The sequence below is a fragment of the Oenanthe melanoleuca genome, chromosome 20 (assembly GCF_029582105.1).
Source record: "Oenanthe melanoleuca isolate GR-GAL-2019-014 chromosome 20, OMel1.0, whole genome shotgun sequence".
In the NCBI taxonomy this organism is placed as follows: domain Eukaryota; kingdom Metazoa; phylum Chordata; class Aves; order Passeriformes; family Muscicapidae; genus Oenanthe; species Oenanthe melanoleuca.
Window position 1 is genome coordinate 7,132,969 of NC_079353.1, and position 23,234 is coordinate 7,156,202.

Consider the following 23,234-nt stretch of genomic DNA (forward strand, 5'->3'; position numbering starts at 1 on the left):
GGGCAGGACCATGGAAGGGCCGTGGGAAAGACCGGGGGAAGGAGTGGTACCGGGGCCCATGGAAGGGCCGGGGGAAGCGCCGGTACCGGGACACCTCCACAGGCCGCAGTCTCCCCCTGGCGGCGGCTCCCGCGCACAGCCCCACAGAAGGGCTGGGCCCAAGCGGCCACCGCTCACTATCGGGCCTCCCGCCGGCGCAGCGGAGGCCAACACGGACCTCGCCACCTTTCTGCGGCTCACAGGCACACACCTGGACACGCAGCGGGAATAAATTCGTATCCTCCCCACACCGCCGCCACCATCACGGACTACAACTCCCATAGCCCCCCGCGGCGAGCTCCACCCTCCCCTGCGCACGCCCCCGCGGCGCGTGGCGGGGCTTGCGCGATTTCCGTTTCCGGCGCGCCTCGCTCTGGTCCCTGCGGCGGCGGCCGAGCCTTGTGCCTCCGCCATATTGTCTGTGTGCGGCGGCGGCGGCGGCGGTAGCGGCCGCGCCAGGTACCGGCGGCTCCGGCGCCCACGCGGGGCCCCGCGGTGGTGGCGGGCGGAGCGGGCGGCGGGGGGAGGCGCCGCTGCGCCTCCTGAGCTCTTTCGCCGCCCCACCCCCCCCAGCCCCCCCACCGCGGGCGCGGTGTGGGCTGGGGGGCCGCGGCTGCCCCTCAGGAGAGTGGGGCCGCGGCGGCGCTCAGGGGGAACGGGCAGAGCGGGCGGGTCCGGTGCGGCGGGAAAGGCACGGCCCACCGCCTGCTGCCCTAGGAGGGGCTCCGAGTCCCCGGGGGGAGCGGGCAGGGGCTGTGGAGGGGCCGCCCCGCTGCCCCCAGCCCGGTGCGAGGCTGCCCTCGGCCGCGCAGGAAGGGCAGGGCCGGGCCCCGCGGAACGGGAGCCGTCCCCTCCCCCAGCTCTTCCAGCTCGCACGTTCGGGCCGTGTAGGTGTTATTTACCTAAATTGCTCGATCTTGCCTATTCCCCGCCCTGCTCGGAGAAGCGGGGAGTATGCGGAGGGACATGGAGAGGCCTGTTAGTGCTCGCTCCCACCCCTGGCTGCGCAGGGGCTTCGTTCTGGGCCTTTCTGGGTGGAGGGAAAGGTCGTTCTCACGGCTTTCCACACCAGTCTGTGGAAGGAGTGGTGGTCAGTCTTGCCCCCACTGTAATTTAGTTAATTGTGCCTTGAGACCGAGAGCAGTGTGGCTGTTGATAAAATGTGGTTCGTAAGAGATGGGTCAGATAAGATTATGGAACCCCGTGTGTGTCAGATCACTTAATTCTTTCTTACTGAGGGCTTTGGGTAAAACCAATAAAGTTGGGATTGTGAATATTCAAGCGAAACGGAGGGGCAGGCTCTGATCTATGGTCTCTGGTGATCAGTTGCAGGACCTGGAGTAATGACATGGAGCTGTGTGCAGGTGATTTAGGTTGGTTGTTAGGAAAAGGTTTTCACCCAGAGGGTGCATGGAGACTGTAACAGGCTCCCCAGGGCAGTGGTAACAGCCCGAAGCCGGACAGAGTTCAAGGAGCATTTGGACAACGTTCTCGGGCACAGGGTGGGATTGCTCGGGTGTCCTGTGCACGGTCAGGAGTTGGACTTGATGCCTTGGTACCCCTGAGAGGGGTCTCTGATGATTTGGGGTTTGTGTTGCTCAAACCTAACCCTGGGCCTTGAGGAGCTGCTCTTGCACTGACCCTCAGTGCCAGGCTGGGCACATGTCCCTGGAGAGGGCTGTGCCATATGCTCACCTGGCCCCTCATGGAAGCTCAATCCTGGGTGCACTCCACAATGGGGTAGGGAAGAGCCCTGCCAGAGGGGAATGGGCACAGTGGCAGCTGTTCAGAGGAAAGCAAGTGGACACCCAGCATTTCTGCTTGGGGCTGGGAGTGATTTCTTTGTTCTTTGAACACACTCTCTTTTCTGAAACAGAATTGCTCAAATTATTCAGACTCAGAGTTGGGGCTTGTGCTATCCTGCCAGCTGACCTGGATGTTGGATGTGAATCCAGTGTGGATTCTGGGTGCATCATTAGCTGGGGCAGAGGAATCGCTCATCCTGGTGTTGCTGGTTTTGTTGTGATGTAGAAAAGGACTAAGTTTCTGCTGGGAGAGGAGTGAGTGAGCTTGGGAAGACTCAAGGCAAGATTTCGGGAAAGTGTGAAGCTTTATCAGTTCTTTATTTAGCCTTAAAACTAGGATTAGGGTAATGTTCCAGTTCTTACAGCACATGCTCTGTGGAGACACACACCCTGTCTATAACTGGAAGATGAAAACTGGAATTTGGATGTCCAATCCCAAGTTCAGAGCAGGCAGTGCTCTGCACTCAGAAGATCTGCCTGTGCCTTGTGCTGGAATCCCTGTTCTCTTTGGATGACTCCAGGCAGGGAAGGGCTTATCGTAAAGGTCCAGACCTTTCCCTGAGCATGAAGAATGTCCATCTTTGGTGGTAGGCAGTGATCCTTTCCTTTCACCTTGCCAATGAGGAGAAATTTTCCATTATTTCTTTAGTGGTTTATATAAATACCTGGTAACATAATTTCTGTTTTTAGTGAAATTTGCTGTCTTCTTGTTCCCAGTATGTGTGATGGTAGAGTTTGGTGTACGTGTCCTACACTCAGACCAGAGGGCTTGGCTGGTTAGCTGCTACCCATGGGGAGGTAAAACAGGGTTGAGGAAGGGAACATAGTCTTGGCTTTGGCTGCAGCAAAAAAGCAAAAACTCACCTGAAGGCCTGGATGAGGGGATGAGGCACAGAGCATGGACAAATGTGTTGGAGGACAAAGCAGACACTTCCAAGTGGGAGGTTCAGAACAGGTTTTCTGGGTTTGGCAGGGCTCATGGGTTCATAGAGGGAAAGTGAAGCTTGTTGGATGTTGGGAATAATGGCTCTTTGGAAAAGTGATAGTGAAATTGGCAGTAGGTTCTAGCAAATGTGGAGGAAATTGGATTATGGACTGTTGCATGATATTAAGGTTGTTAAGGTTTGTGTAGGGGCAGTTAATGGTACTTTTTTGCTTGAAAAAAGCTGGTGAGATGTGAGTAAAGATGCAAACCTGTGATTGGGGATTGATTAGTGTTTGATATTTGGGGCATTTTCAAGTAATCCAGCTTAGGTCCATCAGCATGGAACGCTTTGGAAGTAGGAATCTTGGGGTGTATAGGGTGTTGAAAGGTGATTATAGATTTGTGGAATTGTACAGAAAGAAACTCTCTGCCCTGATGAAAGGGACATGGACCCAACTTTTCCCAGTTTGTTAAATGGTGGGTGTCCTTTTACTTCCATTTCAGTTATTCTCTATTTTCTCCTTACAGAACTAATTTTCTCTTTGTCTTTCCTCATGTCCTCTGAGGAATAAGGGAAAGGAAGACAGGAGAAGCAAATGGGTGACATTGTGGTGGTGTGATTAATTTCGTGTCACATTTCTGAAGAGGCAGGGATTTATTTCTGGGTTACCAGACCTGTCACCTCCACTGTTCCTCCATTATGGAATTGCTTACATTAAGATATCTGTTTTAGAAACTGTGCACGATATTGTTGCCATCTTAGATCTTATTGTTCCCTAAAGGTTTTGAGAGAAAAACAAGATTTTAAGATCAGGAAAGACTGCCTTGACTTAGTCTGGCTACAAACATTTGTTGCAAGACAGCTCTTGGATAATTTTTCTAAGCTTGGATATATCCTTCCAGGGGCTTCCAAGAGCTGACTTCCCTGGAATTTACAGAATGTAATTGGAGAAAGGGAGTTCTCCTTTGAACCTGAAAAAACTGCATGGAAGAGGAGGCTGCAGCTTTTTGAGCTGGTGTTAGTGCTGTTGCTGAATGTAGAGTGTTTTTCCAAGCTGGTTTTTGGCCTCTTCTGACATCAAGGTGCCAAACTTACATATTGGTAGGAAAGATTGATGAGAAGTGGGATTGTTGATGTGGTCATGGTATCAGTGGTTCATGGATATTTTCTGGTTAGGAGTTCAGTAGAGAAGCAGCAACATGAGTTTGGCACAAGCCTCACCTGCTCCTGTATTCACACTGTTCTGGACAAATTATTACCCATTTCATGCTACTTTGGGAGGCTGAAGAGCAGAAAGGAAGCTTGGAGTCTTTTGTGGACTTGGTACCACCTCAGACTCACATTTGGAAGGTTACAACTTCAATAATTTTAATTTTCCACGGAGTTCAGTTCAGATTTAGGTTATGCCCTCCTTACTGAGTTCTATTTTTTAATTAATGTTACCATTTACAGGGAGGTAGTTTCTAAAGCAGGCTGTCCAGCTTCTGCCCATGTAATGGCTGCATTGTATTATGGCAATTTTTTTCATGTGAGTGGTGAACAAAATGTGTGCTAAATGGAAAACAATTTTGAGTCAAGGCAAGAGTTTGGCTGCAGGTTTCCCACTGGATAGTCTTGAATGTTAACAGCAGATCTAGAAAATTGAAGTTACTCACTCTGTTTTTGCAGAGAAGTAGGCTCTGCCCTTGCACCTTCTGTAACAACCAAAGGCTAAATTAGTCCTCTTTTAATTAAGCCAAGTGCAGGGAGAATCCAGCATGCTAATACAGAATTACATGCCGAGACTTGCTTTCCCTGAGTGGGAAAGGTCTTCCACTTCCGGTGGGAAGAAGTGGCCCCAAATCCTCTTGTGTGTCCAGGGAGCCAAGAAGGTGCCTCTCCCTGTTGTTACAAAAGCCTTTGGAGAAGGCATTTCCTCAGATCATATTTGCACATGTGCCTGTGAGTTGTCAGAAAGTCTTGATTTTTAGTGTTCAGAAAATGGATGAGCGTGGACGCGCACAACAAATTAATTTCCAGCCTAGAAAAGCAAGAGCTCATGCAGTGTTCCTTGTCTTGCAGCCTTTGTCACAGGTTTCTCTATCTGTTACCAAAGTGCTGTTGAATTCCAGCCTTTCTTCTATGCTTGGTTGTACTCCAGAAGGAAAAAGAGGGCTTTTTTTGCTCACTCTGAGGCATCTAGATTAATTTCGACTGAGTTTTCAAATGAAGTTACAAGTTTTGGCACAGTGGCTTTACTGGGGGCTTGTGAGGTGTGAAGGAGAGTGCTGATTGCTGGAGTTTAATAGCCCTTTTTTTTCCATTTGATTCTTGGAATGGTGGTAGCTAGTTTCATCTTGTGTTAATAATGATAAATTTTTCGAGAATTATGTCAGAACTTCACTTGCTGGCAGGGGTTTGTACTGGGTGTCTCTTGCTGAGCCTGCTCAGTGCTGGCTTAGTGATGGAGATGGTCTGTGGTGTATTGCCTGCTCCATGGAACAGCTGATCACAAGGATTTCCTGAAGAAATAGTTTCAGGCTGCGTCCTCTGGTTTATCCTTTGACCCTGGTAACTGTTCCTGCCTCTAGGAATTGCGTGATCAGATCAATTAAAACTCTAACTTTTACAGATGGTTGGTACAGGTCAGTTTTCTGAGTTTTGCCCAAGTCCCTCTCTGTACATGAACCATGGGAGTCAAATCAACTGAATGATTGTCCTGGCAGTACTCTGTGCCTACTAATTAATGAGGAAAACAACTGTGTCACTTAGCAGCAATTAGGGAGGTAGAACTTTCCAGAGGATGCTGCCAGTGGAACCTGATGTCAGCTGTGAACAGCCTGTAGTGCTGCTGAAACATTCCCCTTGGTGAGCCTCCAGGAAGAGTTCCCTGGTGTTGCTGGGGTCTCAAACAGTAGTTTTGGTGACTGGAATACTGTCCAAAGCTCCAGCAGTAGATATTTAGTTTAGTTAGTGCTCTAGGAAGAAAAAGGAACTGCTTCCTGTTGAAGTAGTGCTTTGGCTTTAGGGCAGACCTAAAGGGATATTCCTCCAAAGAAAATCCCCCCACCTTTCCTGCACTCCCTGCTCATCCTGAACTGTCAGTTTGGGAAAGTTGCAAGCAGAAGAGTTTTGTCATTGGTTTCTGTTCAGTGTGTGTGTACGGACAGGTTTGTTTGGCAGTGCCTGGTTCTTTTGCAGCCGTTTTTATCGGATTGTGTCAGGAGCCCTTGGCACTGGCAGTGAGGATATCCACTGGGTTTATGGGAGCTGGGGAGCAGTGGCAGGAGGAGCTGCAGGCATGGGAAAGAGGCAGAGCCTATGTGGGGCTTGAGTGTCTTGCTGATGTTGCTGCCCCCTGGAGCTACATGGCCTCATCCAAGGTCAGCTTTGTGTTTTGGGGTCTTTCCCTTTGCTCCATGTGCTGTTGACTAACTTAGCTCTGAAAATAATAGTGTTCATGATCTTGGGATATTGTCTGTTCTGCATAGAATCTCTGATGAGATGGAGTGAGCAGTATTCCTGTCGCTGCTGCTGGAGGTGATCCCAGTGTTCTGCCCCAGGTCTGTGTGCTGTTGCCAGCACTGATGTTTGGCAAAGGACAAATGTCCAACCAGGCTGAGATGCTGGAGACCCATAGAGGGTTCGTGTGAGATCTGCTAAAATTCAGGTGTTACAGATCTGAACACAAAGACAAAGCATTATAGACCTTCTGCCAGGAGTGCCTGTGGCACCAGAGCCACTGCCAGGGCATCCTGGAGGGTGACAGACATGTTAGACACTGCTTTCCCTGTTGGGAAAGTGGGACAGGGAAGTTTTCCCCAAGACTGTGAAGAGTATCATAAAACATGGAGTTACAGTAAAACCATTGCTGTGGTTTCTATATAGATTGTGATCCTCATTACAGAGGATGACTTCTTCATTGGCAGAAATCATGAGGAATTCAGAGAGGAATCAGTAGAGCTGATGTAGGAAGAGCCAATCTAAATTTAGGATGTTTCTAGTGCAGAATTACTCCAAGATGTTTCTTCCAGTATAACTAAACCTGTCAACTGCTTTCCCTACAGATTGGCCATGTCTTGTTTAGAATTAATCACAACAGTTCATGGTTCTTTTTTAAGGGAATATTGAGGTCATTACATATCATTTGTTATTTCTCTCCAGTTGGACACAACCAGCTATTTAAAAGAAATCTGGAAAATAATTTTGGTGGAAAATGCAGTTAAAGCAGACTTTGCTGTTCCTAAACAATATCCAGAGAAAAGTTTGATTTCAAACCTAAGCTTTTTTTAAATTTTAAAATCTACTTTTCTGTTGATGTTGTTCTTTTAGTAAAATGGATAAATGATCCCATTTTGATCCCTTAAGGTAAATGATCTTCAGGAAAGGATGTAAAAATGTCCATTTTGTTAATCCAGGCTTGTTTCTATTTTAGCTGTAAAATCATAGAAAAATGTAGGTTGCAAGGGACTTCTAGAGGTCATTTGTTCCATACTTATATTGCTGAAGTTTCAGCATCATGAGAACACACAAATGAGGTTTCTTTTGTGAGATAGAGCGTATTTTTTCATTAAGTTGATTACTATTATTTCTTTTAAAAGTAAGCTGTGTGTTGATTGATGTTGACTACCAGCAGGCAGTACTGTAATATTTAGGCATGTCTTGATTTTTTAATTTCAGTGGTATTTCTCCAGTATTAGATATTCTCCAAACTCTGAAGGAGCAAGTGCACTTCCCTGGGAGGATTACAGGGCTATGTGAAGAAAATAATCTACAATTTTATCTGATAATTGTAAATCTTACCCTACCAAATCACATTTTACACTCACGATTTTAGAGGCTGGGTTTAAGCTTTCTGCTATGAAAGGTAACATCATGCTTGCAGTTGTACATAAAAAGAGGTGAATAACCTCTCAATTCCAGACTCTGCACTGTAATTCTGCTCTTCTCCACTGACAGAGCTTTTCTTCTCTCTCAACAAACCTGCTGCTGTCTCAGCCTGTTTACAGTCTTAGGCTGGCACAATCAACACTGTAATGAGCTTACGTGGGGAAAGTAGAAGTGAGAGGGAAGTCTCTAGACCTGTTTGGCCAATCTGTCCACCTTGCTTTCTCCTCGAGAGGGAGGTGAGCTTGTCTGGAATTCATAAAGCTGCAGAAATGTTTCCTTGGCTCTTTGAGTTCAGCTTGCTGCAGTTCAGGGCCTACTTTACTCCTTTGGGACTGCTGCAGGCTCACTGAAGCTGAGTTCAGGTGGGCCATTGGAAATAACCAGGTTTATGTGGTGTTGAGCAAGGTGTTCTGGCTTCGCCCCACTCTTCTCTGGATGAACTTGGATCTTCCTGGCAATATACTGTTCACACTGAGGGCAAGGCCTGTTGTTAGCAGCAATCCACAGGGAAGTCAGTGTCAAGCGGTGTTTGTGTTCTTGGGTACATTATTTATACTCCAAACCTTATCCACAAAGGCCATCACTTGGATAGCACTTGTAAGTTCCCTGGGACAACAGCCTTCCAGGAAGCTCTTGGCTTTCAGCTCACTGGGAGCCTCTCTTAGTGCTGCATCATACTGGGGCAACTTTGTAAGTTTTAAGTTCTGAGTGAGTAACTGCTTGAGAGAGGTTCTGTGCCAAGAACATTTCCATTTAAAAGGAGAAAAAAATCATTCCAGTATCTGTTATTCTGGACTAAGGAAAAAAAAAAAAGCAAATTTTACTAGAGGCGAGGTTAGGTGTGTTTCTCAGAAACTAATCTGCATGGATTTCTTAGCTGTGTTTTGTTGTTACTTGCTCTAAGTGCATGCATCTGGAAGGACAGAAGGTGTAGGAAATTCCTGTACTAATTTCAGTAGGTGCTGGAAGTATGGGTCCTTCACAAAATATCAAATTCTGTATGGGACACAATTGCCTTTACAGTGCATTGTAAGGATGATAACATCCCTTTTTAAAATGAGAGGCTTTGTAACTGGTTTAGATTAAAGTGTTTTAAAAATCAGAGTCAAAGAGGACATTGAGACTTTTTACCATTTTATTTAAACAAAATATCTAAGCTTACCAAGCTGTTCAGACAACAGGCTACCGTTATAAGAATTAAAACTTTTAAGAACTGATCTTTTTTAATTAGTAGGCCTTCCAATTAAAAAATTCCTATATGGTGGCAGTACAATTGTTTGTCTCTGGGCTGGGGCTCTGGGCACTCCTGTGGAATCTGTCAGCAGGACAGGAGCTGTGTTTGGCTCTGTTCTTGTGTCGGATGAGCAGGGTTCCTCTTGATAAGGCTGCTGTGTAAGAAATCAGCTAATTATTAATTTGCTAATACTCAAACAGCGTTTTTGAGGACAGGGCTGTGTGGGAAAAGCCGACTGTGAAATTTTGGTGTGATGATCCTTTGCTGTAGCTGTCATGTGAGCCCTTTTGGGTGATACCTGTCCAAGGGGTGTCACCACAGGGGCTGAATGAGAAGCTCTGTGTCCTTGCACAGTCAGGCCTTGGCAGTGAACAGTATGTCAGACTGTGGTTGGGAGCTTTGTCTTCCTCTCTCTGTGACCTCTGGTACATTGCCTAAAAGCTCATGGTTGTTTCCTAGTAAACACTTCTCAACCAGAGAAATTAAATTTTTAATGTTGTTTCTGGAGCCACTCAAGGTTACACTGGACCCTGAGCTCACCGCATCTCCTTTGATTAGACGATGTTGAGCAGACTCTCCCAATATAAATTACTTTTTAACTCTGTCATTAATGCGGGAATTCATAAATGACAACACTGTGTTTGGATTCTGCAGAAACAGAATTCATCTTTTATAACAAGCTCAGGGCGCTTCTCTAGGTGCAATCGCTGCTCATACTGTAGATTTTTTCTGCTTTAAAACTGCAGGCTCAACTGACGCTTGCATGTCAACACCTGTCCCCATTATCTGTCCTTATTTGTGTCATTCCCTTCTGCCAAAGAGCTTGGCTCCACTGCAAAATAATCTCCCTCCAGGGGCACTGAAGTCAAAAATCTATATAAATTCCTTGGCAGTTTTGAGCAGAGAGTGAGCAGCTTTCAGGCAGGGTAAGTTTGTGTATGTCTGTAACTGTGTTTGCTTTAAAATTAAGTTATCTGTGCAGACTCTCTCCCCTTCCTGTGTAAGGAACAGTAGAGACAATAATACCTACCCTCGTAAATAGACATTGTGTGCCATTCTTAGAAGCTGCAGTTGATGATTTCCTGAAAAAGCCCTTCTCGGAGCAGCCTGTTAAAATGTGGTGCTTGAGCTAGCTAGAGCTGCGTGACAAAAAAATAGCCACTCTGAAATTTGATCTATCTTTAGATAATATGATTGATTTTTCTTTTTTTCCTCCTTTTTTTCTTCTTTCTTTTTTTTTTTTTTTTTTTTTTTTGGTGCTGAAACTGATCTTGCTAATTTGGGTGAGGGGAGCAGTCACATGTGCTTTATTTATACTGGGTTGTGCTTAAAAACTAAAATTGCTAAGTCATCTGAGACATGTATAAGTTCAATTAATTCCTTGACAAGGAGTATTGGGCAGAGGAAACAGGCCAGTGCATCTCCTGCCAAAAGCACAGGGAGTGAGGAGAAACAAAAACACAGTGATTAAACTTCGAAATCTAATAAATTTCACTGTACTAAACTGTTCTAGTAAACTTTCATGCTCTAGTAATGCCTGGGGACATCTAATTTCTAAGTGTCTGAGTCATGCCACATAAATGCTTTAAGGTCTTTTATGATTGCTGCCTCATCTTCTGAAACTGCACTTTGTGAGAGGACTAGCATTTTGTCCAGGAATAGACTTATTATATTTTTAGGAATGCTTCATATTCTTCCATTAGCTGGACTCATGGCTGAAGTGCCCCATCCTTCTTTTATTGGGCTAAGGCCTCAGTCACCCTTCCATAGTGGATTTTAGGATAGTGCTATGATAGAGTATGTTTAACCTTTGGACTGGATTACTGCAACCTTCTCTACCTGAAGCTGCCACCAACACCATTTGTGTGCCAGTAGGTCAAAAAATAACTGAGTGCTGATCTCTGTCCCACCTAAGGAGGCTTTGTCCATATCAGAGAGCCCTTGCATGCACTTCTGCCTCTGGAAGCAGGACCAGCTGCTGGTCAGGTTGTGTGACACTGTGAAGGACATCAGACCTGTGTCCCCCAGGTCCTCAACCATCTTCACAGCCAGTGGTTCTTGCTGGGTCTTCACAGGAGCTGAAGTGCTGCAGGCCTCAAATAAACAGCAGGACTCTGCCTGTAGAGCAGGATTTTGCTTCTAGAGTTTTCTTCTGGTGCTACATGTCCTAGTGGCTTAAGCTAACTGCTCCAAGCAGATTTCTAGGTCTTTCTCATTAATATGTGATTATTGGGGCTGTTACTTCCTTCTGCAGTTTGGCAGTTGCCCATTTTCTGTGAAGGGATAAGATTGGCATGGTGAGTAAGTATATTAGTTTAGATAACAGTGTTGCCCAGTTTGGGCACATGCACAGGGCTGTATGACCCTGCTGCTACACACCAAACAATGCTCTTCTCTGCTCCAATACGGCTCCCTTTCTTGTAAGTTGTTTTGAAAGCTGACAAAGGGATTCTTGTATTTAAACTTCTAAAAAGGTGTTAACTCCCCCTTGTGAAAGGTTTGAGAGATGTAAAGGCACCACATTTATCTTAGGTAGGACAATATTGATTCAAAACTCTAGTGAGTTACTTCTGTCTTAAATATTCAGATCTGGATGATAAAGTATTCAGACATACAGGATAAAAATATAGTATTTGTCTCTGGCATACATTAACTTTCTTTTGAGGGGTTTTGATCAGTCTCAATACTGATAAAACTTCCTAGAAGCTTTGCAAAAGTCATGTTGTAAGGAGGAAGAATTGGAGATGCTTTGGGCAAGCAGAATGCGAAGGAGCATCTTCAGTCCCTTGCAGCAGTGCATTTCTTTCATGTTTGGATAAAGCATCATAATCCAACACAGATGCTGCTGTCTTTTGGACAGTCAGATTTAGTATTTTGACTGTAGAAAATTGTGGCTAAAGCTGGTTCCCATCCCAGCAGATTTGATTTTGTTGCATTGAATAGTGCAAGACTTGTGATGGGGGTGAGATTGCAGCCCGTGGCTATTGCTTTCAGTCTGGAGTTGAAAGGAGTGGATCTGTGCAGATAGGGAGCATATGGCGTTCTTTTGTTTTGGAAAGTTACCTCTACAAGCAGCAGTTGGAAACAAGGTGCTGAAAGTTACCAGGTTAGGGGCTTGGTTTGCTAGGAGTCAGTCCTATGTGAGGGAGAGCAGATAAATGGCTTTTAAGCAATCCCAGGCCTGTGGCTGGGCAGGCTCCACCCTCTCCTTTGCCGCAGCTTTTAATGATTAACTTAAATACTTTTGAAGTACCTTGAGAATTTAACCTCTGGTTTATGTTCTGTCTGCAGGTGGAGGAATCTGAGGCCTTTCTCTGTCAGCACTGCAGACCAGATCGCCTCTGATTTCACATCTCACTTCCGCCTGCCAAGCTGTCTGATATGTCGGGACCCGTGCCGAGCAGGGCCAGAGTTTACACGGATGTGAACACACACAGACCCCGGGAGTACTGGGACTATGAGTCACATGTTGTTGAGTGGGGGTAAGTCTGGGCTGCTTCTGGATGTCCCTGCACTGGGATCAATCCCTGTGGATCCTCAGTAGTGGTACTTGGGGAGTTCAGGCACCTGTGCTGTGTGAGGCTTTTTCACACTTCTTGGCAGATGGCAAGGGAAAGAATCATAACTTCTCTTCAGAAAAATGTTTCTTATCAAACTTTTAAATTCTCAATTGTGGAGGAACATTTATAGCAGCTTCCTTAAAAGTTCGAAGAATTTTTGCCAGATAGTCAGGGAAACATCCTCTTTCAGAGGGAAGAAAAACTGTTTCTGAAACAATCCAAACAGTCCTGAGTGCAGAGCTGAAAAGAAATGAAAAGACTTTCAAACTGAAGTTGCTGCTGACTTGGATGAGTGAAGAGACTCCACAGACTTAAATAAGTATATGCTATTTTATGACTTGTTGCTCAGCTCTCTGTGAGTGCCTGGAAAAGACATGGCTGCTTCTCTTTGAAGGAAGGAGGTATCTAAATTGAGCTCATGACTAAAGTGTCCCAGAATCAGACAGTGATGGCAGCTTCATAGCTCTGCATTCCTGCTGGGATATGGAGGGCCCAGACAGAGTTCTGCCCTCAGCTGTGCAGTTCCCAGTTTCTGGAATGTACACAGTTGTCTGAGCATAAGTGCTGCTTTGTGCCCAGACTGTTTTTAAACAGCCTTGCATTTAGATTTTTGCTCTTATTTGCTTTGTTGAATTTTACCAGCATTATACAAGGGAAAAATGGAGCTTCCAAAGATAGAGAGAAGGGATAGTTCAAGTTTGCTAATGCTGAAATACATAGTTGGGCTTTGTCCACAGTTTTGGCTTGAATCTGTCTTAGGCAAGCAGAAGCTCCCTGTTTCTCTCCTAATTCTTAAATCATCCAGTTCAGAAGAGGTAAGGCACTAGTTAATCCCCTTTGTCTGGGAGGTGAGGCAGTGATTGAATGTTAAGGAGCAGTTTATAAATTGTGGTGGAAATGACTGAGCCCTTTGGAATGCTAATCTTTTCTCTCCACAGAAATCAAGATGACTACCAGCTAGTTCGAAAATTAGGCCGAGGCAAATACAGTGAAGTGTTTGAAGCCATCAACATTACAAATAACGAAAAAGTAGTTGTTAAAATTCTCAAGGTGAGCTGGGGATTGGGCAAAAGATAAAACCTGTCTTGAGGTGATCAGGAGGGCAGAAAGGGCTTTTTGATGCTCTAAAACTGAAACCTTAAAGCCTGGCTTTGGAGTGTCACTCAATCAAACAGGCTGTCATTTTATGCCTCCTGATATAAGCCTTGCACTTGGTTATTAAGTCAAATCTGTGCCTGTAAGGAATTAGGCTCTGTCTTAAAGAAACCCTGGTGTGCAACACCTTTTTACTTGGAGTTGAGCAGCATTTCAGCAGCTGACTACAAAATTCTCAACTTCTCTAAGTGCTGGTGTCCTGGCAGGCTTTCATGGCCATGGCCTTCATTTAGTGACCCTCCAATACCCTATGGACTTCTCACAGTTAAACATTTGCCCCATGCCAGTTAAGAAGTCTTGGAGTATCACAGAACTCTTAGGGTTGGAAAAGCACTCAAAGATCATCAAGTCCAACCAGCACCCCAGCACTCATGTCCCCAGGTGCTGCATCTTTTAAATCTATTCAAGGATGGTGTCCTCACCACTGGAGCAGCCTGTTCCAGGGTTTGACAACCCTTTCTGTGAAGAAATTTTTTCCTGATACCTGTACCTCCCTTGGCATGACTTGAGGCCATTCTTCTTGGCCTATCAGATCATGTTCAGAGAGCTTTTTTAAAAAATGCCATCTTCCTGCCTTTCACTTGGAGTTATTGTCTGTAGCTGTCGGGGTTGTATGGTTAGAAAGGAGACAGCAGATATTTGAGCCCTTACTGGTGTGTTGCATACTCAGGTTAAATTGCAAAGGTTCCAGTATATTTTGCTGATTGGCAGTCACCCAGGTATTATCATCTGGGTGTTGAGCTCTTAGCCTCACTTTACTGTAGGGCTTTATCTTACACTCTGGGTTTTTATTCTTCAGCCTGTTAAAAAGAAGAAAATCAAGCGTGAAATCAAGATCTTAGAGAACTTGCGAGGCGGTCCCAATATAATCACCCTTGCAGATATAGTAAAAGATCCTGTGGTGAGTAAGGGAAGAACTCAAGGGGTACATTGGAGTTATGGGTGAAGTTGCTCTGTTTGATTTCAGCCCTGACCTGGCTTTTTGTTTTCCCCTGCTCTTAAATCCTGCTTTTGAATTGACTAATCAGATCAACTCTTAATCTGATAAACTTCTTTTAAAGGGCCCTTCCCCCACAGTTCCCTCCAGCCCCTCACTCTGTGAGGAGAAGACACCAGTGAGCTGAGACAAGTTAATTTGCTCTGCAAACAGTGCTGCTGGAGGCTGTGGGCTTTGGCTCTGCTCTCTCTGTCTGGGGGGAATCATAAATACGTCGAAGGCAGAGGGGTTTTCTGCACTTTTAGGAGAAAAAAATATTAAATTCATTATCCCAAGTGGAAACAGCATGGCTAATGCTTTCTTTTCTCTTTCAGTCTCGAACACCCGCTCTGGTTTTTGAACATGTAAACAACACAGACTTTAAGGTACAGTGTGGGATGTGACTTCTCTTGTTCTGTTTGAAAACCACTTGTACTGTCTTTCTGGGGAAGGGAAAGTAAATGAGACAGACATTTCCTTCCAGCATAGGAAATGCTTTTAAAGGTAGATGCAGTTGGGACAGGAGTTTGTAATTAGCCCATCAGTACAATTTTGCCACAAAAGTTACAAAATGAGAATACAGGTTCCAAGAGGTATTTAACCTTAGGAGCAAATGAATCTGTTACCTTGTGGCCCATCAGTGCCTGTGTTTTTGAGCCATTTTGCTTTTTATGTAACAAAATAGTACAACTTCTAATTGGAACCATATTTAAATGTGGACAGCTGTTTCTGTGGCCTTCCATACTCCTGGGAATGGGGATTTAAATGTTTCTTTGTGTCTTCACACTGACCTGCCTCAGAAGAAGAAAGGCTATGCAATGCCATTCATCATGCTTGTACTGGGTGGGTACAACCAGAGGGAGAGAGTGACAGGAACCAGGCAGGATGTGTGTGAGCAGAGCTGGAAGTAAACTACATATGGACTTAAGGGGGAGGAACAGACTGATCAGAGTAACTTAGGAAACTTGGACTATACCTTCAAATTGGTTTGGAGAATGCCAGCAGCCCAGAGCAGGGTTTTTTGGGATGTTGAACACTAACATGATGTGCTTGTGTCCTGCAGCAATTATACCAGACATTAACAGATTATGATATTCGATTCTACATGTATGAGATTTTGAAGGTAAGTTGGTGTTTTGCTGTTTTGTTGGTTTATTCCTAGTATTTGCTCTCAGCTAGTCCTGTAGAGATGACTCTCATGTCACTGATGATAGAGACATTGTATCACTAAGGGAAGGAAAGAGAGAGCCTATGGAAGAATTGGGCAGAAAAATATTTAGTCAGTATCTATTTTTCAGCCTTTTTGTGCATTTAGATACCTTAATATCCTAAATCAGAAGTACATGTAGCCTCTGAAAAAAGAAAACTCTGAGCAGTTACTGGCTGGGTTTGTGCTCTGGCATAATGTGAGTCAAATGTCTTCATCCATTCTTCTGAACTAAGTAGTTTCTCCCTAGGAATCTAGAGAAGGGGGGCTTGTGTGATCATTAGTGCCTAGTAACTATGCTCTTAGAGATTTGGAAATTCCAATTTTTATGAGGAAGCACATGAAGTGAAGACACTTGTGTTGCTGGGGCTTCCCTTTGAGAGGGGGTTCTAGAAGCATTTTCTGTGATCAGTGAGTCTAGTCCAGAATCTGACACTGAACAGTCTTGTCATCTAGTTAGACTTGATATGTGTGGAAATACTTTTAAATATGGTTGAACTTGAGATATTCTTGTGACTCCAGCATCTGTTGCCTTTCACCTCAGGCTCTAGATTACTGCCATAGCATGGGAATCATGCACAGAGATGTCAAACCTCACAACGTCATGATTGACCATGAGCACAGAAAGGTAGTGTGGGGTGGCTGGGGGGCAGGGAGGGGTTCTGCTTTTCTCTTTGCAAACTGGGATCCCTTTTGGATACTCCTCTGTAGAGGTACTAGCAGACCTCTTTGAGGGAGACTCTGCTCTCGTGGTGTGGACAAATGTAAGATGAGACTGTTATGCTGCTTTCTGAGGCTTTACTTAGTCAAATGGGCAGGGTTGTAAGGAGAGGCATTTTATTTAGACTGTTTGATGATATGGGTTTGGGGAGAATATTAATTGAAAATGGAAAACGTATTAATTAACTTCAAGCTAAGTTCACCAGTGTCATTCAACCAATGGAAAGCTGGAACATCCCTTGAGCCTTTTTTCTTTGTTTTGTACCATTTTTAGCTTAGACTAATAGACTGGGGTTTGGCTGAATTCTATCACCCTGGCCAAGAGTACAATGTCAGAGTGGCTTCCAGATATTTCAAAGGACCTGAACTTCTTGTAGATTATCAGGTAAGAATTACCAGGACTTCTTACTGACTTTTATATGGAAAGTCAGTGCCATTTCAAGGTAATAAACCCGAAATTCAGCTGTCTAGAGAGCTGGAGCTAAAGACCCTCTGTTCCAAAATATGTGGCAGAAAGCGGTGGCCATATATCCACTGAATGAAAGAAACTAATGAGTAGTCTCAGGACCTAAGGAAGAGCTGCAGAACTATCATTATGGATCTTGGAATACAAATGTTGAATATTTTTTTAGCAAGGCTGTGTTTGCAGTAAGGTACAGGAATGAAACAAAGCCCCTGTGGGAACAGCAAGTACTGCATGAACGTCTAAATTAAGCTATAAAAGCATCCACTTATCTGATGGCAGTTTGCATTATGGAAATCACAGTGTTCCTGGTGACTTTCAGGCCATGCTGGTTCTGGAAAAAGGCACATCCTCACCTGCCCATGTACCCTGGGGAGTCCACACCTTTTGTTGCTTGTTGCAATGCTTCCTTTCAAACACACATTTCTCAGTGATTTATAACATCAGAATCTGCAGTGAAAATAGAAGAAAGCTCTAATCTTTAATATCCTGGCAGTCAGGGGTGGAATTAGGATACCTGCTGTCCTTCTAATTGCTATATCCCAGTTTGAGTAACTGGAACACTGAGCTGAACAGTGGTTTAGGGATGAAGATAGTTCAGTTTGTTTCCAGCATTACATGGCTGTGTTCATATTACCTTGGTGGGGCGGGGGGGGGACCCTCTTAGTTTTGGAGGTCTGTTCTGCTTAATTCATTAGAAATTGAATTGTCCTTCTGGTTTTGTACAGATGTATGATTACAGTCTGGATATGTGGAGCTTGGGTTGCATGTTGGCTAGTATGATATTCCGAAAGGAGCCATTTTTCCATGGCCATGACAACTATGATCAGGTGAGAGCTGGTCATGTACAATGTCTGTTCTCTTAGCACCGTGAAGGTTTCCTACTTAGGCTACTATCGAGTCATCCAGAGAATTTTTAAGCCTTTCTCTAATGGCTTTCCTCAGTTTGAAGCCACATTCCTTTTCTCAAGTGTGCAAGATTATGTAACCAATTAAATAGAAATGGATTTACAGAGCTTTGTACTTAGAAGCTCCTCAGTAGGTGTCTGGGAAAAGCTGTAGAAATAGTTATATTAAGGCTGATGTGTTTTAGTACATAGTTTGACTATTCCTGAGGTTATGTTCTGTGGAAAGCCCCTGCCACTACTCACTCTTCCCCCCACTCTCTGTAGAAACTGTGAATTTGGTACAGGTTTATACAGATTCTGAAATCTTAGATATGCTGCCTTTAAGCCAAAATGTTTATATTTAAACCTTTATCACGTGCTCAGCATGAGTCTGCCATGCAAATATTTTGAAATAGGGACCTTCTATTCTCAAACCTTTATGCTGGAACTCTCTGGGGTGGTGCTTCACCTTTCATATGCAAGATCCAGAGTTTCTGCTCTCTGACCAGTTATTCTTGCCCCTCTGTCAGTTTTGAATATTTTCGTTCTGCTAAAGGAGGTAGTGTTGCAATGCCTCAGGTTTTAGAGATTTTAGGGTCTGTGGCTCCCTGATTCACACTGCTGGGACCAGGTTCCAGCTCCCATGGGAATGTGCTGCTCTATCTTCAGGCAGGCTCTGGTAACATCATACCTTCACAGCAGTGACTTCTTGTGTTTGTTCCCAGCTGGTGAGGATAGCCAAGGTGCTGGGGACAGAAGATCTTTATGACTACATTGACAAATACAACATTGAGCTGGATCCACGTTTCAATGACATCTTGGGCAGGTGAGCCAAGGTCTGGGGTCTCTTTGGTAGACGCAAACAGTTACAGTTTTGTCAAGAGACCTTGAAATTAACAAAAATTTGTGGGAGAAATCAGAGCCAGGATTCTGGAGAGCTGACACTTTGTGCCTTTGGTCCCTTTTGACAATGCTTCCCATGGTTCTTTATATGGAAATGGACCTGAGGAAAGATTTTTAAATGTCATTCAGGCAATAAAGGGACTAGTGGAGCAGAAAGCATGAAGGGCAAATGCTCTCTTCAGTCTGGAGGGAAAAAAACAAAATGGTGTTTCTCAGTATTAGAGTGCAGAAAGTCAGGTGCTGCTAAAGAAGGAATTTATATGGTTTTTTCCCCCTCATAGTGGGATTACAATTAAAGGAACTCATTGGGTACATAAGAGATGAGCAGAACCTGCAATTTTTGGCCTGTGATCCATTCTGAACATGAGTCCTGCTGCTGTCTGGGGTCATGGCAAAGCCATGCAGGGGCTGTGGTGGCTGAGCTGGCTGTGCTGGGGCTGTGACTGCTGTGCCACCACGTGGAGACACAGTGGCACTGCTTCATGCTCTGGCTGCTGCGCAGAGCAGCGGCCTCCCTGAGGGCTGGACATCTGTCACAGTTCTTGCTCCTTAAGAAAGTGAGTTTTGGCATCCCTGTCCCCTGCCTGGCCTGATTTCGGTCTGTTTTCCTGCAGACACTCCCGTAAGCGATGGGAGCGCTTTGTCCACAGTGAGAACCAACATCTGGTGAGTCCAGAAGCGCTGGATTTCTTAGACAAGCTGCTGCGATATGATCACCAGTCACGACTCACAGCAAGAGAAGCCATGGAACACCCCTACTTCTGTAAGTACCACCTGAGAGTTCTGCCTCTGGGAAATCTCTGTTCCCATGGTTTGTGCAGGTGGGAGCTGAGAATGGCAACAAAGCCTGGTCTCTGCAATAATTGTGCTGGAGCTGAGACTGCTGGTCTCTGTGTGCCACCTCCACCAACTAAGGAATCAGTGTGAAGTACCCATGTTGGACCTGTGAATCAGCAAGGAATATCAAGGAAAGTCACCTAAATAATGTGATTTGGAGTTGCTTTCTGCAGGTGCACGTAGGTTCCTGTGTTTGGTAAACTCACTGACTCACACTTGATAAACAGGCGTTTTATAGCTGCTAGCTACTCCTATAGTCAGGTCTTGATTTTGCAAGCAAAAATGTAACTTTCAGCAGTAAACACTTTTACATGGTTGCTGTTTTTCAGATACTGGTATCTAGGATTTTGAAGTAGCTGCAACAATGCATAATGTCAATATTTGCGCAGGTGGTTTGGTTTTGAGGGTGTTTTTGCTGCTGCTGAAAGGACCCCTGTAATTACCAGACTGTTGATCTGTGTTACACCTGTTGCAAAAATCCCAGGGAAATGTTTTGCACATACGAGCAGTAGTGAAGCCAATAGCTTGGAATGTGGGAGCTGGACAAACAGTTTATTGACTTGTGTCCACAAAAAGATACACATAGTGCTGAGCTCAGCAAAGTTTGGAATTCCCTTGTCTGATGCAGAAGGCCTGGGAGGCAGGAAGATTTTGTCTGTATTCAGGTGAGAGCCTTATTTACATGCAGCTGAAAATAGTGAGTTGTGATCATCTCATGGAAGACAAGTCCTAGAGACACACCTGACAGCTCACAGGTAGATATGTAAGAGGTGTATAGAGATGTGACACATGATTGTAATTACTGATGATCTTTCTGCTTGCTGGGTTTGGCTTTCTGCAGTTACACAGTTGCTTAGCACAGAAGGACCAACTTTGCCCTAATACCCTTCCGCTTTTCTTGCCAGACGCTCCTGCTGAACCCCAAATCAAATCATTTAGCTAACTATTCCAAATATCACATGACCTTGGTACTTATTTGAGTGTTTCCCACTGGAGTTGGTGGAAATGTCTATATTTTGATAGATGATGGTTGATGTTACTTGACACCAGCAGAGTACCAGGACTGGGTGAGTACAGAGGCCACAGGCAGTCTGTGTGCCTCAGCAGCTCTCTAGCAACACAGCACTTACTGGTAGTGTGCTCTTCCTAGATCCCATTGTGAAAGACCAGGCTCGGATGGGCCCGTCCAACATGCCGGGTGGCAGCACTCCTGTCAGCAGTGCGAGCATGATGTCAGGTCAGTTCTGTCAACTCTCATTGGTGCTTGCTGTGCTAAAGCAATTGTATATGTGGGGTTGGTGGAAGGACCCAAGAGGGAGAGCTCAGCCGGCAGTGTGGTGTTGAATCATCTCCCAGGGCGAGGAGAGCTGCAAAGTGGGTGGGAGAGTCTGATAAGTAAGGCCTTGGGCAGCCTGACCTGTTTTTCTGGTCTCATTTTAAGAAATTCTTCGCAGTTGATTTTGTGGCAGTAGCTTGAAGGACAGTCCACTGGCTCAGGCTGCCCAGAGAAGTTGTGGCTGTCAGATCCCTGGAATTGTTGAAAGGCCAGGTTGAACAGGGCTTGGGGCAACCTGGTCTAGTGGGAGGTGTCGCTGCCTGTGGCAGGGGGGTTGGAACAAGAGGAGCTTTTAAGGGTTACCTTTTCAACCCAAATCATTCTGTGATCCTGCCACATCTTTGCCCATCGGTGGCACTCAGGCCTGTGAAAATCTCTGCCCTTCCCAGAGCTGCAGAGAATAGTGACAGATCTTTAATCTCATCTTTTTTTGGCAGCTCTGAAAACATAACTGACCTGCAAAGCTTCCAACTTGACTTCAGAAGCTGTCCTGGATAGCAGTGTGCTGTTTTAACTCTAATTCCTGCTTACCTGTCTCTCTTCCAGGGATTTCTTCAGTGCCAACACCTTCACCCCTTGGACCTCTAGCAGGCTCACCTGTCATCTCTGCCACCACCACCCTGGGGATGCCAGTTCCAGCTGCTGCAGGCGCCCAGCAGTAGTGATGGGCTCTGTCTCCTGCTGCCTGAGCTGAGTCAGGTGGGGAAGAGGTTTCCCCCTCCACCTCTCCTCAGGATGCAGCTCGTGCCTGGCAGGGGAAGGGAGGGGATGAACGCTTTGGAGACACCGTGTCTGAACTGTTGCTTGTGGATTTATAGTAGTTCAGTCATTATATACAAAATTATTATAGGCTGATTTTTCTTTTTTTACTTGAACTTTTCGTAACTCAGGGGATTCCCTGAAAATACCTACAGATGGAATACTTCTTGGACAGTTTTTCTCTTCCCGCCCCCCCACCCCTCCCAAAAAAAAAAAAAAAAAAAAAAAAAACAAAAACACACCAACAAAACAACTCTTCATGTAATAACAAAGATGAATCAACAGCATTTCCAAGCTCTTGCATCCTGCTGGAAATCTCTTCTCTTCATGTTCCCATCATTATTCCTCCACAAGCCTACACCTTGGGGGATTGTGCTGCTCTCCAGAGACTACCAAACCAAGTCTTCATGAGGCAGGGGAGGGGTTTCTTAAAGTACCACTCACTTGAACCCCATGTCCTGCATATGTCCCAGCCAGGATACACTGAGGAGACAATTCCAGTAGGGAGAGGTGGGATAAGCTTAAAAGGAGTAAGTGCAGATAGTGTCCAAAACCCTAATTGGATTGGATAATGTCTCCTTAGGAGTCAACCAGAATGCTAACTCACCCCTTGCATGTAATTTTAGTCTTAAAAATGAAGTTACTGATCCAGTTGGAGTCGTTGGCACCTCCTGAGACAGGTGCTTCTGTAGAGTAAGCCCTGCTCTGGTCAGCCCCTTTCTCATGGAGGGTTCTTCCAGCCATTGCTTGGCTTGGATCTCTGGAATTAGTTTGTTATTGGGTATATTGTTTTTAAATTGTTTCTATAGGTTTCGAGCTGGTGGCTACTTAAAGCTGGAAAAATCAGACTGCGCCAAGTCCGATCCCACATCTTCACCCACCATCCCCTCCCTCACGTGCCATGTGGTGAGAATACCAGTTACCTCACAGTCTTGTAAATATGCACTGAGAGGAAGGAGCGAGGAGACGTTAACTTAAACTGAAATGGTAGATCAGTAATTGTGGACAAATATTATCATTGACAACGGAAAAGCACCCTTGTTACAGCCCTGCTACCCCTTGCTGTGTATATATACTTTGTCCTTCATATGTGAAAGATCCAGTGTTGGAATTCTTTGGTGTAAATAAACATTTGGTTTTATTTATCGAGGTTAGATTTAAGTTCCCTGTGTAGAGGCCTCCCTGGGGTGGTCATACACTGACACAGGAGTGGTGACAGCCACATGTGCGCTGGGCAGGCCATGTCCCTGTCACACCCATGGGGAGCAGTGCAGAGAAGCCTTACACAGATGTCACAAGCCAAAGTATCTCCTGGGAGAAGGACCTTTTGCCGTAATAAAAAACCCTCCTCTTCTGTCTCAGCCATGATGAGATGATGAACCAAGTATTAGGTGTTTGTGCCTGTTGCCATTCACTGGATTTCTGTGACTTGTTTTCAGTCACCCAATGCTAGGGTGGCTCAGCTGGTGTGGCTGCAGGCACAATGGCACCTGTCCCTCTCAGTAACCTCTCATCCCAAAGCCATTGCACCAGTTGTTCCTCTGGACACTGAGTGGTC

At 45.2% G+C, this 23,234-nt stretch overlaps 1 protein-coding gene across 2 annotated transcripts; it reads left to right on the top strand.

The window, feature by feature from the left end:
• The first annotated feature begins 372 nt into the window (after nt 1–372).
• On the top strand, nt 373–22,825 carry CSNK2A1 (casein kinase 2 alpha 1). Of its 2 annotated transcripts, XM_056507253.1 has the most exons (14): nt 387–498; nt 12,165–12,355; nt 13,372–13,483; nt 14,388–14,489; nt 14,900–14,950; nt 15,628–15,687; nt 16,316–16,399; nt 16,766–16,876; nt 17,683–17,784; nt 18,567–18,667; nt 19,359–19,507; nt 20,732–20,818; nt 21,464–21,616; nt 22,486–22,825. In XM_056507253.1, exons 2-13 carry the CDS (start codon nt 12,255–12,257, stop codon nt 21,577–21,579), a joined length of 1,176 nt encoding a protein of 391 aa, XP_056363228.1. In that variant the 5' UTR covers nt 387–498; nt 12,165–12,254; the 3' UTR covers nt 21,580–21,616; nt 22,486–22,825. The 2 variants fall into 2 exon arrangements, with proteins under 2 accessions (XP_056363227.1, XP_056363228.1); XM_056507252.1 differs by lacking the exon at nt 22,486–22,825 and having other exon boundaries at nt 373–498; nt 21,464–21,913.
• The last annotated feature ends 409 nt before the right edge of the window (nt 22,826–23,234 follow it).